The following is a 17,163-nucleotide window of genomic DNA, read 5'->3' on the forward strand; positions in this document are numbered from 1 at the left end:
TGGCCCCTCTTCCACCCCCCCCCCGGCCCCTCTTCCACCCCCCCCCCCCCCCGGCCCCTCTTCCACCCCCCCCCCCCCCCGGCCCCTCTTCCACCCCCCCCCCCCCCGGCCCCTCTTCCACCCCCCCCCCCCCGGCCCCTCTTCCACCCCCCCCCCCCCCCGGCCCCTCTTCCACCACCCCCCCCCCCCCCGGCCCCTCTTCCACCACCCCCCCCCCCCCCCGGCCCCTCTTCCACCACCCCCCCCCCCCCGGCCCCTCTTCCACCACCCCCCCCCCCCCCCCGGCCCCTCTTCCACCACCCCCCCCCCCCCCCCGGCCCCTCTTCCACCACCCCCCCCCCCCGGCCCCTCTTCCACCACCCCCCCCCCCGGCCCCTCTTCCACCACCCCCCCCCCCCCCCCGGCCCCTCTTCCACCCCCCCCCCCCCCCCGGCCCCTCTTCCACCCCCCCCCCCCCGGCCCCTCTTCCACCCCCCCCCCCCCGGCCCCTCTTCCACCACCCCCGCCGGCCCCTCTTCCACCACCCCCCCCGGCCCCTCTTCCAGCACCCCCCGGCCCCTCTTCCACCACCCCCCTCTTCCAAACCCCCCCCCTTCTCTCACTGCCCCTCTCCCGCTTTCTCTCACTGGCCCCTCTCCCCCTTTCTCTCACTGGCCCCTCTCCCCCTTTCTCTCACTGGCCCCTCTCCCCCTGGCCCCTCTCCCTCTCACTGGCCCCTCTCCCTCCTTCTCTCACTGGCCCCTCTCCCTCCTTCTCTCACTGGCCCCTCTCCCCCTTTCTCTCACTGGCCTCCCCCTGTCACCTCCTCGGGCCCCGGCGCTCGGTGCTTGCAGGTAGCACAGGCAGCCGGGCGGCAGGACAGGATGACCAGGGCCCCGAGCGCAATGACACAGGCCGGGGGGGTGGAGGCCCGGGCCCCACCGCGGCTCTCCCCGGCCGCCATCTTCCCCCAGCCCGGGGTTACCAGGGCGACGTCACCGGGGAGGATCTGCAGTTACCAGGGTAACGTGACGTCACGAAAAGCGGAGGCGCCAATGAGAGAGAGGCCGCCGTGTGCTGACCAATGAGAGAGAGGCAGCCGTGTGCTGACCAATGAGAGAGGCAGCCGTGTGCTGACCAATGAGAGAGGCCGCCGTGTGCTGACCAATGAGAGAGAGGCAGCCGTGTGCTGACCAATGAGAGAGGCAGTCGTGTGCTGACCAATGAGAGGCTGCCGTGTGCTGACCAATGAGACAGGCCGCCGTGTGCTGACCAATGAGAGAAGCTGCCGTGTTTTGACCAATGAGAAAGGCTGCCGTGTGCTGACCAATGAGAGAGGCTGCCGTGTGCTGACCAATGAGAGAGGCCGCCGTGTGCTGACCAATGAGAGGCTGCTGTGTGCTGACCAATGAGAGAGGCCGCCGTGTTCTGACCTATGAGAGGCTGTTGTGTGCTGACCAATGAGAGAGGCTGCTGTGTGCTGACCAATGAGAGAGAGAGGCTGCCGTGTGCTGACCAATGGGAGAGGCCGCCGTGTGCTGACCAATGGGAGTGGCCGCCGTGTGCTGACCAATGGGAGAGGCTGTTCTCTCAGAGAGCTCTGGCTATTTGAGCCTCACCCTGTATAAGGTACAAGGCGCATCTTGGCGATGCGGGACAGCAGCTCCGGGTACTGAGGCCGGATTCATACCCATGGAAAGGGAGCGCAAGAAGAACGCCGGAGTCAGTACCCATTATAAACACGTCATCACATAGAACACATCTGTAAACACGCACATTACACATAGAACAATGTCAGCGTGGAAGGAACCCCCGCACCGTGGGTGGGAAGGAACCCCCGCACCGTGGGTGGGAAGGAACCCCCGCACCGTGGGTGGGAAGGAATCCCCGCACCGTGGGTGGGAAGGAACCCCCGCACCGTGGGTGGGAAGGAATCCCCGCTCCGTGGGTGGGAAGGAACCCCCGCACCGTGGGTGGGGAGGAACCCCCGCACCGTGGGAGGGAAGGAATCCCCGCACCGTGGGAGGGAAGGAACCCCCGCACCGTGGGTGGGTGGGAAGGAATCTTCGCACCGTGGGTGGGTGGGAAGGAATCCCCGCACCGTGGGTGGGAAGGAACCCCCGCACCGTGGGTGGGAAGGAACCCCCGCACCGTGGGTGGGAAGGAACCCCCGCACCGTGGGAGGGAAGGAACCCCCGCACCGTGGGTGGGAAGGAACCCCCGCACCGTGGGTGGGAAGGAACCCCCGCACCGTGGGAGGGAAGGAACCCTGGGTGGGAAGGAACCCCCGCACCGTGGGTGGGATGGAACCCCCGCACCGTGGGTGGGAAGGAACCCCCGCACCGTGGGTGGGAAGGAATCCCCGCACCGTGGGTGGGAAGGAATCCCCGCACCGTGGGTGGGTGGGAAGGAACCCCCGCACCGTGGGTGGGTGGGAAGGAATCCCCGCACCGTGGGTGGGAAGGAATCCCCGCACCGTGGGTGGGAAGGAACCCCCGCACCGTGGGTGGGAAGGAACCCCCGCACCGTGGGTGGGAAGGAACCCCCGCACCGTGGGTGGGAAGGAACCCCCGCACCGTGGGTGGGAAGGAACCCCCGCACCGTGGGAGGGAAGGAACCCCCGCAACGTGGGTGGGAAGGAATCCCCGCACCGTGGGTGGGAAGGAATCCCCGCACCGTGGGTGGGAAGGAACCCCCTCACCGTGGGTGGGAAGGAATCCCCGCACCGTGGGTGGGAAGGAACCCCCGCACCGGGGGTGGGAAGGAATCCCCGCACCGTGGGTGGTAAGGAATCCCGGCACCGTGGGTGGGAAGGAACCCCCGCACCGTGGGTGGGTGGGAAGGAATCCTCGCAGCGTGGGTGGGAAGGAATCCCCGCTCCGTGGGTGGGAAGGAACCCCCGCACCGTGGGAGGGAAGGAACCCCCGCACCGTGGGTGGGAAGGAACCCCCGCACCGTGGGTGGGAAGGAACCCCCGCACCGTGGGAGGGAAGGAACCCCCGCAACGTGGGTGGGAAGGAACCCCCGCACCGTGGGTGGGAAGGAACCCCCGCACCGTGGGAGGGAAGGAACCCCCGCACCGTGGGTGGGATGGAACCCCCGCACCGTGGGTGGGAAGGAACCCCCGCACCGTGGGTGGGTGGGAAGGAACCCCCGCACCGTGGGTGGGAAGGAACCCCCGCACCGTGGGTGGGAAGGAACCCCCGCACCGTGGGTGGGAAGGAACCCCCGCACCGTGGGTGGGAAGGAACCCCCGCACCGTGGGTGGGAAGGAATCCCCGCACCGTGGGTGGGTGTGAAGGAACCCCCGCACCGTGGGTGGGAAGGAATCCCCGCACCGTGGGTGGGAAGGAACCCCCGCACCGTGGGTGGGAAGGAACCCCCGCACCGTGGGTGGGAAGGAACCCCCGCACCGGGGGTGGGAAGGAATCCCCGCACCGTGGGTGGGAAGGAATCCCCGCACCGTGGGTGGGAAGGAACCCCCGCACCGTGAGTGGGTGGGAAGGAATCCTCGCACCGCGGGAGGGAAGGAACCCCCGCACCGTGGGTGGGAAGGAATCCCCGCACCGTGGGTGGGAAGGAACCCCCGCACCGTGGGTGGGAAGGAATCCCCGCACCGTGGGTGGGTGGGAAGGAATCCTCGCACCGCGGGAGGGAAGGAACCCCCGCACCGTGGGTGGGAAGGAATCCCCGCACCGTGGGTGGGAAGGAACCCCCGCACCGTGGGTGGGAAGGAATCCCCGCACCGTGGGTGGGAAGGAACCCCCGCATCGTGGGTGGGAAGGAACCCCCGCACCGTGGGTGGGAAGGAACCCCCGCACCGTGGGTGGGAAGGAACCCCCGCACCGTGGGTGGGAAGGAACCCCCGCACCGTGGGTGGGAAGGAATCCCCGCACCGTGGGTGGGAAGGAATCCCCGCACCGTGGGTGGGAAGGAACCCCCGCACCGTGGGTGGGAAGGAATCCCCGCACCGTGGGTGGGAAGGAACCCCCGCACCGTGGGTGGGAAGGAACCCCCGCACCGTGGGTGGGAAGGAATCCCCGCACCGTGGGTGGGAAGGAACCCCCGCACCGTGGGTGGGTGGGAAGGAATCCCCGCACCGTGGGTGGGAAGGAATCCCCACACCGTGGGTGGGAAGGAATCCCCGCACCGTGGGTGGGAAGGAATCCCCGCACCGTGGGTGGGAAGGAACCCCCGCACCGTGGGAGGGAAGGAACCCCCGCACCGTGGGTGGGATGGAACCCCCGCACCGTGGGTGGGTGGGAAGGAACCCCCGCACCGTGGGTGGGAAGGAATCCCCGCACCGTGGGTGGGAAGGAATCCCCGCACCGTGGGTGGGAAGGAACCCCCGCACCGTGGGAGGGAAGGAACCCCCGCACCGTGGGTGGGTGGGAAGGAACCCCCGCACCGTGGGTGGGAAGGAATCCCCGCACCGTGGGTGGGAAGGAACCCCCGCACCGTGGGTGGGAAGGAACCCCCGCACCGTGGGTGGGTGGGAAGGATTCCCCGCACCGTGGGTGGGAAGGAATCCCCGCACCGTGGGTGGGAAGGAATCCCCGCACCGTGGGTGGGAAGGAATCCCCGCACCGTGGGTGGGTGGGAAGGAATCCCCGCACCGTGGGTGGGAAGGAACCCCCGCACCGTGGGTGGGAAGGAATCCCCGCACCGTGGGTGGGAAGGAACCCCCGCACCGTGGGTGGGAAGGAACCCCCGCACCGTGGGTGGGTGGGAAGGAATCCCCGCACCGTGGGTGGGAAGGAACCCCCGCACCGTGGGAGGGAAGGAACCCGCGCACCGTGGGTGGGTGGGAAGGAACCCCCGCACCGTGGGTGGGAAGGAACCCCCGCACCGTGGGAGGGAAGGAACCCCCGCACCGTGGGTGGGTGGGAAGGAATCCCCGCACCGTGGGTGGGAAGGAATCCCCGCACCGTGGGTGGGAAGGAATCCCCGCACCGTGGGTGGGAAGGAACCCCCGCATTGTGGGTGGGAAGGAACCCCCGCACCGTGGGTGGGAAGGAATACCCGCACCGTGGGTGGGTGGGAAGGTATCCCCGCACCGTGGGTGGGTGGGAAGGAACCCCCGCACCGGGATGGGAAGGAAGCCCCGCACCGTGGGTGGGTGGGAAGGAACCCCCGCACCGTGGGTGGGAAGGAACCCCCGCACCGGGGGTGGGAAGGAACCCCCGCACCGTGGGTGGGAAGGAATACCCGCACCGTGGGTGGGAAGGAATACCCGCACCGTGGGTGGGTGGGAAGGTATCCCCGCACCGTGGGTGGGTGGGAAGGAACCCCCGCACCGGGATGGGAAGGAAGCCCCGCACCGTGGGTGGGAAGGAATCCCCGCACCGTGGGTGGGAAGGAATCCCCGCACCGTGGGTGGGAAGGAACCCCCGCACCGTGGGTGGGAAGGAACCCCGCACCGTGGGTGGGAAGGAACCCCCGCACCGTGGGTGGGAAGGAACCCCCGCACCGTGGGTGGGAAGGAACCCCCGCACCGTGGGTGGGAAGGAACCCCCGCACCGTGGGTGGGAAGGAATCCCCGCACCGTGGGTGGGAAGGAATCCCCGCACCGTGGGTGGGAAGGAACCCCCGCACCGTGGGTGGGAAGGAACCCCTGCACCGTGGGTGGGAAGGAATCCCCGCACCGTGGGTGGGAAGGAATCCTTAGCTTGGCATAGCATGTAGTTATAGAGGGAGAATTATTTGCTTGGTTGTTCTTAGTTTGGATGTTAAATGATTCTGAATTCTATAATTCCAAATGCAATCTTTATTCATTTCCTTAGCCAGTCTAAACATAGCAATCCCGGGTTTCTCAGTGTCAGCCAAAATGTTCTTAGTCAATAATTAACATTAGAACAGTTTCTTAATTGACTTTGATTTAAAAGAACCTCTCTGTTGTGTCACTAAGTAACTATTGTTAATTATATGTTCCTAAGCTTTTAAGACCTATCTCTATTGTATTGTCTTTCTAAGTATTTAACTAACCTTTGAATCCAAACTGTTACAACTCTGCAAACATTTCTACACCTGGCTGTCTTGAGTTTATTTAACTTCTTATCTTTGCAGAGGCAACTTATTATTTTCCAATATAATTTCTAACTTAATACTAAATTACTTATTTTAACCAGTTACATGCTGAATACATGTATCTAGAGAATATAGCATAATTAATATTTAGGCTTGAAATCATCCTATCTTCAATGTCACTGTGTCAGCCTCACGCATAGTGATGTCACTGTGTCAGCCTCGCTCATAATGATGTCACTGTGTCAGTCTCACGCATAGTGATGTCACTGTGTAAGCCTCGCTCATAATGATGTCACTGTGTCAGCCTCACGCATAGTGATGTCACTGTGTCAGCCTCACGCATAGTGATGTCACTGTGTCAGCCTCGCGCATAGTGATGTCACTGTGTCAGCCTCACGCATAGTGATGTCACTGTGTCAGCTTCGTTGACGAAATTATTCAATGAAATCCAAAGGTAAATAATAGACTTTATTGTAAAGTTCTTTATTTGTGCACACAAAGCATCTTCATCGGACAGTAGAAAAGGTGATTATATCTTTTATAACAAGTAGAGGCAAAGTGAGCATTCCTGAAAGTGGCATTTTAAACATCTTCCAATCTTCGTCACAACGTGCAATCACATATTAATATTCCCTGCAGGAGCATTATCCACCAAACGTACTGCTTGAAGAGTTCTATAGTGTGGCACAGCGCTACCGCTACCGGCACCAGCGCTACCGCTACCAGCACCAGCGCAGCCTATCAGGCTTACACACATCCGAGTACATACTGCATAAATAACATTAGGCAGATCTCCTTGCACCGTTCCCAGAGCAGTGCTAGGGGGGGGTAATAACGTGCCCCCTCCCATGATACACCACGTTTCTCCCGGTCACTTTGTGAAGGTGATGAGATATTCGGGATAGGCCTGGATGTCATTGAATATCACATACATTGAAGGTTGTGCTGTGTTATCAGTCACACTGTCACACAGGTCCGTGGGATCGGTTGCATTTTTGGGTGGAGGTGCGATCATTCCTTGCTTCCCGTCACAAGAGGCGCCTGTGAGTACCCGTGTCAGGTACATGAACTTGTGTCCCTTCCCATCAGGTCTGGAGTATGTGTCGTGCGCCGAGTAATTGGCACTAATGGCAAAGTATGTCCCGTTTCCATACATTGCAGCTACGGGTCAGAGAAAGAGAAGAACAATCTTATTTAATTGGAAAACGTTTCATTCCTTTCCTGCCTGAGGGGCAGCGTATTGAAAAGCATATGTACGGTATATATATATATATATATATATATATATATATATATATATATATATATATATATATTTTTTTTTTAATTTTTTTTCCAGACTCGAAAACTGGATTTCCCAAAACAAACTGTTTTTAAACACTGACAAAACTGTAACAATGGTATTTGGGACAAAGACTAAATTTTTAAAGTTTCCAGTGACTGAGCTGCAGATTAGAACCAACGCTAACACCACCATAACCCCTGTCACTAGTTTTAAATACCTGGGCATATGGTTTGACTCCCACTTAACATTCGGGATGCACATTAATACCCTGACAACCAAGACCTATGCCAAACTAGGGGTACTTTACAGGAACAAATCCTCCCTAAATCTCCTGGTCAGAAAACGTATCGCACAGCAGATGCTAATGCCAATTATTGACTATGGAGACATAGTATATGGCTCGGCACCTCAAACCCACCTTAGCAAACTTGACACCCTCTACAATTCAATTTGTCGTTTTGTTCTCCAATGCAAATACAGCACACATCACTGCGAAATGCTCAAAGAACTAGATTGGTCATCACTAGAGTCTAGGCGCAAAGTTCACCTTTCCTGTCTTACCTTTAAATTATTTATGGGCAAGCTACCCAGCTATCTCAACAAGCTCCTCACCCCTACCACATTCAGCACCTATCACCTGAGATTAGACTCCAAAAGACTGTTCATGGTCTCAAGGCTCAACAAAGTATCCGGCCGCTCCTCCTTCTCTTACCGTGCACCCCACAACTGGAACAATCTACCGGAGACTCTCACAGCCGCCACCAGTCTAAGTTATTTAAAATCTAAGGCTGTCTCACATTTTAATCTGGTCTGTAACTGTTTCGTACGCCTATAATATATATTATCTTTAACTGTGCACGCAATGTCTTGCATATAATGTATACCCTGCTCATTTATGTAACTGTAAACATGTATTATTTGTCTTAACTCTGTGCCCAGGACATACTTGAAAACGAGAGGTAACTCTCAATGTATTACTTCCTGGGAGAGAGGGAGAGAGGGGGAGAGGGAGAGAGAGAGAGACACAGAGGGGGGATAGAGAGCGAGTGCAAGAAAGGGGGAGAAAGCACACCATATACAAACTAATTAGCTCACAATGGGCAAGTGTGCGGGTCAAAAGTAATGTATAAAAAATACATCACCGAAAGCCAAGGATCAGGGAGGGAGGCGCAGACAGCGCTGGAGGTGCACTCCCTGAAGAAGGGGCCCTGAGTTGGCTCCGAAACGTTGGATCGCTTTTGACCATGTATTAAACACATTTTTTTTGCACGTACATTATTTATTTATTTATTTATCAAATGTGTTACCAGGAAGTAATGCACTGAGAGTTACCTCTCGTTTTCATGTGTGTCCTGGGCACAGAGTTATGATGACAAATAATACATGGTTACAAATACAGTTACATAAGTGAGCAGGGTATAATACATTATATACAAGACATTGCATGCACAGTTAGATACATTTATAATATATATCCTCTCCCTACACCTCCTCCTACACCATATAACCGCTCCCTATACCTCCCCCTACACCATATAACCGCTCCCTATACCTCCTCCTACACCATATAACTGCTCCCTATACCTCCTCCTACACCATATAACCGCTCCCTATACCTCCTCCTACACAATATAACCGCTCCCTACACCTCCTCCTACACCATATAACTGCTCCCTATACCTCCTCCTACTGCTCCATATAACTTCACCGTATACCTCCTCCAACTAACCCATATAACCTCTCCCTATACTTCCTCCTACTGCCCCATATAACTGCTCCCTATACCTCCTCCTACTGCCCCATATAACCGCTCCCTATACTTCCTCCTATTACCCCATATAACCTCTCCGTATAACTCCTCCTACTGCCCCATATAACCGCTCCCTATAACTCCTCCTACTGCCCCATATAACCGCTCCGTATAACTCCTCTTTCTCTGGTCTGCAGATTCTAAAAAATTCCGTCCAGATTGCAGTCATCGGCGAGTTCTAACGGATCCGCTCGGATCGTTACGCATGAACGTGTGGAACGGATTTCGGCAAAATAATCAGCGGAATTTTGGGGACCAAATTTTGACTTTCGCCCATCCCTGGATAATTCTCAGTAATGATCATCTCTCACCGTTCTTCCCAGCGTAGCCGCGGTTGAATCCGTTGCGATTGACGTTGCTGATAGCGTTAGGATCTGTGCCGTGGAAAAGCTGCTTCTCGTTGCTTGGGTTCTTGGAGTCGATGCTCTGCTTCTTAATCTGGTAGTTCAGCCAGAGATGCTTGTTTTGTATCCTCTCAATCTATGAAACCAGAACACAGCTGGAAGTCATGTCACTATATAAATATATATATATATATATATACAGTATATATACCGTATATACACAGAGATGCATGCCTAGATTTGCCATTTTTCAAATCTTTTTTGCCCATTTCAGATGTCCAGAATTCACTAACTATGTCACCTGTATCAGATTATACAGATGAATCAAATCACAAATAGATGTATTTATTACAGATCTACTATATAATAACACAATGGTCATCACATGACAAGTAACTGTGAAGTGTTACAACTTTCAGTATCTATGAGATGGGGACTCACATTTTTCGAATAAAATCAGCCTTTTCCAAACCTTTGTTTGGTTTTGGGGGGGAATAGGTGTTTAGCCCGGAGAGTCTGTGCTGTAAAGCTCGATCGGTTCAGATCGCGGTAGTCTCGAAAAATAGATAGAAACAGTCCATGGCCTGAACTGTACCGAATATGCCCAGAATAGCTGCACACGACCGCCGTCCGTGATCCGGCGTCTCCTCTCCTACCACAACTTCACTGAGCACTAATTACTGTGTTTTTTTCACAAATTGTGTTTCACTGGCGTTGCCTATATATTTAAAGCACTATCCACTTCATTTGAATTAGTAATTGCACACGAAATTCTTTGTGTAATCTAATAATTAACTCTTCAATATAGCGCCTAATTGTTTCTTTCGTTTTTCTCTCCTACTATATAATAAACCATGTATTATTTGTCATTATATCTCCAGGACATGCGTGAGAGCGAGAGGTGACTCTCACTGCGTTACTCCCTGGTAAAACATTTTATAAATAAATATATTTTGGAAAGTTGTCTGTCTGTTCGCTATGCATTTGGACGCCTCTTAAGATATCGTAACCACATTTTGCAGGATGGTTCCTGAGATCAAGGAGAAGGTTTGTGTCTATGTTTGGAAACAATTGGATGCCATTTTGAATCAAGATGGCGGACCAAACCTTTCAAAACTGCATTGATTGTAACCAAATTCTGCAGGTTTTTAAATAGCTGGACTGAATTTAGAAAATCCATGTTCTGCACATTGGTAATTTTGTGTTGGATGCTCCAGAGCGGGAACTAGAAACTAAATTATATTTGTTTGCGCCTGATGGAAAAAGCAAAAATATAGTTTACCCAAAAGCAATAGAATAAAAATACATAGATTTCTTTCATTACGAAATTAAATGATCCATTTATAAATCTCAGTATTTTGGGTTTGTTACACTTCCCGAGTAACGCGGGGTACTTTCAGCTAGTTAGGTAGTAAACGCCTTATCCGTATGCTCTTCTGCTGGGGATTCGCTGCATAGCATCGTCTCATGAAAGGTGTTTGTATAAAGTAAGTCATTACCTGGATTATTTTCATAGCGCACGTTTTTAAAAACTCCGCCTGTACTTCGGTGTACTCCGGTGTCCCAGGATTCAGGGGAACCACCTTCACCTGATCGGTCATCTGGTCCCAATGTGCAGGTAACGCCTGTCCTTCTGCGAAGTAAAAGCTCAGTCACTGACACTTCCCCAGCATGGAGTTTAGAAGCACGTTCCCCGTCAGCCGGAAGTCAGATAGTAACCCGTCCGACTCCCAGATATTGTAAGGGTAACACAGGGGGGAACATTGCAGGACGTTCCTGCTCTTACTCATCGCTCTGCACTTCTGCACCTACTTATATCTCAGATCTGGTCTCTTTATATCCCGGCTTGCCTCTTGTTCTCTGCTTAAATCTGTAGGTTCCACATTAACTAGATCAGGGAGCTCAACTCCAGTCCTCAAGCCAACCCAAACAGGTCAGGTATTCAGGATATTCCTGCTTCAGCACAGGTGGTTCAATCAGTTCCTGCTTCAGCACATGTGGCTCAATCAGACGCTAAGTCTTCGACTGAGCCTCTGATTGAGCCACTTGTGCTGAAGCTTGGATATCCTGAAAACCTGACCTGTTGGGGTGGCTTGAAGACTGGAGTTGAGCCCCCCTATATTTGGGGGGTGGGCTGACATTTTCCTCTGTCAGGCTTCACCTCACTGAACCATCCTGCTTCTTAACATAACCCACCCTCTCCTGATACACTACAAGCATATCTCTGCCAGTCCCAACATACAACATAGATTGTAAGCTCTTCTGGGGAGGGATTCATTTGTCTCAATGTCCATGTTTACTTGCTGTACATATCCCTGTTACATACAGATCCCCCAGGCCTGTGTCTTGTATAGTATAGAGAGCCCAGCAACACGTGGAGAGAGCCCAGCAACACGCGGAGAGAGCCCAGCAACACGCGGAGAGAGCCCAGCAACACGCGGAGAGAGCCCAGCAACACGCGGAGAGAGCCCAGCAACACGCGGAGAGAGCCCAGCAACACGGGGAGAGAGCCCAGCAACACGCGGAGAGAGCCCAGCAACACGGGGAGAGAGCCCAGCAACACGCGGAGAGAGCCCAGCAACACACGGAGAGAGCCCAGCAACACGCGGAGAGAGCCCAGCAACACGCGGAGAGAGCCCAGCAACACGCGGAGAGAGCCCAGCAACACGCCCAGGAACACGTGGAGAGCCCAGGAACACGCTGTGAGCCCAGGAACACGCGGAGAGAGCCCAGCAACACGCGGAGAGAGCCCAGCAACACGCGGAGAGAGCCCAGCAACACGCGGAGAGAGCCCAGCAACACGCCCAGGAACACGTGGAGAGCCCAGGAACACGCTGAGAGCCCAGGAACACGCGGAGAGAGCCCAGCAACACGCGGAGAGAGACCAGCAACACGCGGAGAGAGCCCAGCAACACGCGGAGAGCGCACAGCAACACGCGGAGAGTGCACAGCAACACGCGGAGAGAGCCCAGCAACACGCGGAGAGAGCCCAGCAACACGCGGAGAGAGCCCAGCAACACGCGGAGAGAGCCCAGCAACACGCCCAGCAACACGCGGAGAGAGCCCAGCAACACGCGGAGAGAGACCAGCAACACGCGGAGAGAGCCCAGCAACACGTGGAGAGAGCCCAGCAACACGCGGAGAGCCCAGGAACACGCAGAAGGGAAGAGCCAGACAAACCTAGATAAAAATAATAGCGGAATAGAAAGAGTTAAATTACCCTGCTTGGGGACTCGTTCAAGCTCCACTTTGTTCCCCTTGTTGTCCATAGCAGATTTCAATTCCATATTAACCGTGTATTGTTTCCCTTTAATAGCCACAGAAATGGTTGACTTGTTCCCATTCTTGGCCTTCTCCAGCTCCATGTTTGGTATCCGGTCGAAGGGAACAGCCTCGGTGCCGTCCCGGTATCGCCACTGCACTATGTTGCTGCAGAGCTCGGCCTCGCGCTCCTCGGTTTTCTTATCCCGGATTTTCTTTACCATGTCCAGGATTTCATTGGACGCCTTCATGACGTCCCTGGTCAGACCGGACACTTTGATAGTGGGACCGAGAGATTCATAAGAGATGGTGACCTGGAGCCTCCTCTGAAGCTCGGAGAGCATCTGGTGCTCCTGCTCTTCACAATCCGCGATCCATTCGTCCGAGATCACGTTCTCATCCTGCTCCTTCAGGATGAGATCTCTAAGCCACGATAAAGTACTAGCCACGCTTCCACCGCTGTGGCCGCACACGTGGAAAATAGCCGGCTCAATGTTGTCTTTCAATTCGAAAAATGTGGGTTCTGTGGATTCTTCAGTATTTGTGCTGAACATATTGATTATCGAGGCTGTGAAAAAAAGGGCGAAGACATTGATTAGCGATATAATAATCCTTCCATTGATTTGCTGTGCAAGAGTTAGTAGGTACCATCCTTCTTCCTGGGCATCTGCGTATTCCAGGACCCGGTGTATGGGAATCAGTACTTAGGAATGTTGGGTCCAGTGTGGCCCAGGGCCGAATAATTACACTCCAAAGTCCCACGCTCACATTTTGGCTAAATGCTTTGATAATACATTTTTCTGCACTGTATGTCCTGTGAAATCTGACTGCGACCCTCCCCTTTCCCAGTTTGTACTTCTGTAACCTTTTTATAACTTAATACAGAGCAAGTGAGTGAGAAGCCCCAGAGGGGCCGGGGCGTAGCCTTTCCTTTACTGATGTCATACAAATGTTGTCGCCCTTTCTTCTGTTGCTCTACTGCTAAAACTCTGACACAGACCCTCATTCTCTCCCGTCTCGATTACTGTAACCTCCTGCTGTCCGGCCTTCCTGCCTCTCACCTGTCTCCCCTACAATCTATCCTAAACGCTGCTGCCAGAATCACTCTACTCTTTCCTAGATCTGTCTCAGCATCTCCCCTCATGAAATCCCTCTCCTGGCTTCCGATCAAATCTTGTATTACTTATAAAATTCTCCTTTCTTTTAAGGCTGTACCCTCTTCTGCTCGTCCTTACATCTCAGCCCTAATTTCCCGCTATACACCTGCCCGACTCTTGCGTTCTGCTCAAGGATGTCTTCTCTCTTCCCCCTTTGTATATAAAGCCCTCTCCTGCATAAAACCTTTCTCACTGACTGCCCCGCACCTCTGGAATGCCCTTCCCCTCATTACCCGACTAACACCCTCTCCATCCACCTTTAAGACCAATCTAAAAATTAATCTCTTTAACGAAGCATACGAGTAGCTCCGTGGCTGATACTGTACATCTCGGATGCACTGACCTTGGCCCCTGCAGACGCCCTTACCAGAATTCCCTCCCACTGTCTCTAAATTCTCCCTACTTACCACTTAGATTGTAAGCTCTGCGGAGCAGGGACTCCTTTTCCTAATGTTACTTTTATGTCTGAAGTGCTTATTCCCCATATGTGTTATATTATTATTACCCGTGTGTTACTGCTGGAGGTACCTGGGTGACGCTAGATAAATGAAGATATACACACATACAAAGTTACTAGTACAGACATGGATTTATAGATCTACATACATGGAAGAATAATTCTGATTGAGGAGGATGAGTGGTGTAGTGGTTCAGCTATTGTGTGTGAATAAGCTGGTGGGTTCAGTACTTCCCCGCACCCTACACACCACGCTGAAGCCCGTGCGTTAGAAGCGTTGTTACAATGAGCACTTACAGGTGAGTTTGCTAAAGAACGATGCTGGTACAGGCAGCGAGCTTCCCTCCTTCTTCTTCATACTCAGATAAAAGTCGTTCAGCATCGCCTGCTGGAAAATAACGACTTTCACCGTCTGCACACACTGGGCAGATTTGGAACTGGCAAAATCCTCCACCGCGTCTAAAATGGCGTCAGCCACTGCAGGGGGGGACGCGTTACCCGCACCTGGTACAGAAAGAGGGAATGCAGAGATCATAACACGGAAATATATATTACTATCACCTCATAACATTAGAACTGTTCACTCCGGGTGTGGGGGGGTGGGGGGGGAAGAGGGTGTGTGGAGGGGAAAGGGTGCCTGCGTGTGTGTGTAAGGGGGGGGAGGGAAGAGGGTGTGTGGAGGGGAAAGGGTGCCTGCGTGTGTGTGTAAGGGGGGGGGGAAAGAGGGTGTGTGGAGGGGAAAGGGTGCCTGCGTGTGTGTGTAAGGGGGGAGGGAAAGAGGGTGTGTGGAGGGGAAAGGGTGCCTGCGTGTGTGTAAGGGGGGGGGAAAAGAGGGTGTGTGGAGGGGAAAGGGTGCCTGCGTGTGTGTGTAAGGGGGGGGGGGGGAAAGAGGGTGTGTGGAGGGGAAAGGGTGCCTGCGTGTGTGTGTAAGGGGGGGGGGGGAAAGAGGGTGTGCGGAGGGGAAAGGGTGCCTGCGTGTGTGTGTAAGGGGGGGGAAAGAGGGTGTGTGGAGGGGAAAGGGTGCCTGCGCGTGTGTGTAAGGGGGGGGAAAAGAGGGTTTGTGGAGGGGAAAGGGTGCCTGCGTGTGTGTGTAAGGGGGGGGGGGAAAGAGGGTGTGTGGAGGGGAAAGGGTGCCTGCGTGTGTGTGTAAGGGGGGAGGGGAAGAGGGTGTGTGGAGGGGAAAGGGTGCCTGCGTGTGTGTGTGTAAGGGGGGGGGGGGAAAGAGGGTTTGTGGAGGGGAAAGGGTGCCTGCGTGTGTGTGTAAGGGAGGGGGAAAAGAGGGTTTGTGGAGGGGAAAGGGTGCCTGCGTGTGTGTGTAAGGGGGGGGGGAAAGAGGGTGTGTGGAGGGGAAAGGGTGCCTGCGCGTGTGTGTAAGGGGGGGGGGGGGAAGAGGGTGTGTGGAGGGGAAAGGGTGCCTGCGTGTGTGTGTAAGGGGGGGGGGGGAAAGAGGGTGTGCGGAGGGGAAAGGGTGCCTGCGTGTGTGTGTAAGGGGGGGGGAAAGAGGGTGTGTGGAGGGGAAAGGGTGCCTGCGCGTGTGTGTAAGGGGGGGGGAAAAGAGGGTTTGTGGAGGGGAAAGGGTGCCTGCGTGTGTGTGTAAGGGGGGGGGGGGAAAGAGGGTGTGTGGAGGGGAAAGGGTGCCTGCGTGTGTGTGTAAGGGGGGAGGGGAAGAGGGTGTGTGGAGGGGAAAGGGTGCCTGCGTGTGTGTGTGTAAGGGGGGGGGGGGAAAGAGGGTTTGTGGAGGGGAAAGGGTGCCTGCGTGTGTGTGTAAGGGAGGGGGAAAAGAGGGTTTGTGGAGGGGAAAGGGTGCCTGCGTGTGTGTGTAAGGGGGGGGGGAAAGAGGGTGTGTGGAGGGGAAAGGGTGCCTGCGCGTGTGTGTAAGGGGGGGGGGGGGAAGAGGGTGTGTGGAGGGGAAAGGGTGCCTGCGTGTGTGTGTAAGGGGGGGGGGAAAGAGGGTGTGTGGAGGGGAAAGGGTGCCTGCGTGTGTGTGTGGGGGGGGGGGGGGGAAGAGGCTATGTGGGGGGAAGAGGGTGTGTGGGGGGGGGAGAGGCTATGTGGGGTGGCAGAGGGTGTGTAGTGCAGGAGGGGGTGTGGGGGGAGAGGGTGTGTGCGCGGGGGGGGGGGTGAGAGGCTGTGGGGGGAAGGGTGTGTGTGGGGGGGGAAGGGTGTGTGTGGGGGGAGGAAAGGGTGTATGTGTGGGGGGTGGGGGAGAGGGTGTGTGGTGGAGGAGAGGGTGTGTGTGGGAGGGAGAGGGTGTTTTTTTTTTTAGGTGGGAGAGGGTTTGTGTGTGGGGGGGAGAGGGTGTGTGTGGGATGAGGAGAGGGTGTGTGTGTGGGGTGAGGAGAGGGTGTGTGTGTGTGGGGTGAGGATACGGTGTGTGTGGGGTGAGGAGACGGTGTGTGTGTGTGGGGTGAGGAGAGTGTGTGTGTGTGGCGAGGAGGGTGTGTGTGGCGGGGGGAGAGGGTGTGTGTGGGACACGGGAGAGGGTGTGTGTGGGGTGAGGGTGTGTGTGTGTGGGGGGTGAGGAGAGGGTGTGTTTGTGGGGGGGAGAGGAGGGCAGAGGGAGAGTGTGTGTGTTGGGGGAGAGGGTGTGTGTGTGGGGGGTGAGGAGAGTGTGTGGGCGGGAGCGGGAGAGGGTGTGTGTGGGGGGGGGAGAGTGAGTGTGTGTGGGGTGGGAGAGTGTGTGTGGGGTGAGGGTAGGGTGTGTGTGTGGTGGAGGAAAGGGTGTGTGTGTGTGTGGAGGTAGAGGGTGTGGGGTGAGGGGAGGGTGTGGGGGGAGGGGGAGAGGGTGTGTGTGGGACACGAGAGAGGGTGTGTGTGGGGTGAGTTGAGGGTGTGTGTGTGTG

General features: G+C 55.7%; 2 protein-coding genes and 1 long non-coding RNA gene across 6 annotated transcripts in view; 1 reads left to right on the forward strand and 2 right to left on the reverse strand.

Moving 5' to 3' along the window:
- Window positions 1-997, reverse strand: part of LMLN (leishmanolysin like peptidase) — a 28,590-nt gene extending 27,593 nt beyond the window's left edge. The window contains exon 1 of one of the 2 annotated variants that reach the window (XM_075609919.1): window positions 803-997. In XM_075609919.1, coding sequence (XP_075466034.1) covers window positions 803-943 — 141 coding nt within the window. In that variant the 5' untranslated portion in view covers window positions 944-997. The remainder of the gene's footprint in view (window positions 1-802) is intronic. The other variant, XM_075609920.1, reaches the window with a different exon arrangement.
- A 157-nt stretch (window positions 998-1,154) lies between these two features.
- On the forward strand, window positions 1,155-10,408 carry LOC142499888 (uncharacterized). Its single transcript, XR_012802773.1, has 2 exons — window positions 1,155-1,701; window positions 9,239-10,408. It is a non-coding gene; the product is annotated as an uncharacterized LOC142499888 (long non-coding RNA).
- Window positions 6,456-17,163, reverse strand: part of LOC142499884 (protein mono-ADP-ribosyltransferase PARP14-like) — a 60,282-nt gene continuing 49,574 nt past the window's right edge. For all 3 annotated transcript variants that reach the window (XM_075609913.1, XM_075609915.1, XM_075609914.1), the window contains exons 13-17: window positions 14,618-14,824; window positions 12,666-13,274; window positions 10,945-11,078; window positions 9,413-9,581; window positions 6,456-7,167 (exon numbers count right to left, since the gene is read on the reverse strand). In XM_075609913.1, coding sequence (XP_075466028.1) covers window positions 6,878-7,167; window positions 9,413-9,581; window positions 10,945-11,078; window positions 12,666-13,274; window positions 14,618-14,824 — 1,409 coding nt within the window. In that variant the 3' untranslated portion in view covers window positions 6,456-6,877. The remainder of the gene's footprint in view (window positions 7,168-9,412; window positions 9,582-10,944; window positions 11,079-12,665; window positions 13,275-14,617; window positions 14,825-17,163) is intronic.

The sequence above is a fragment of the Ascaphus truei genome, chromosome 7 (assembly GCF_040206685.1).
Source record: "Ascaphus truei isolate aAscTru1 chromosome 7, aAscTru1.hap1, whole genome shotgun sequence".
NCBI lineage: Eukaryota > Metazoa > Chordata > Amphibia > Anura > Ascaphidae > Ascaphus > Ascaphus truei.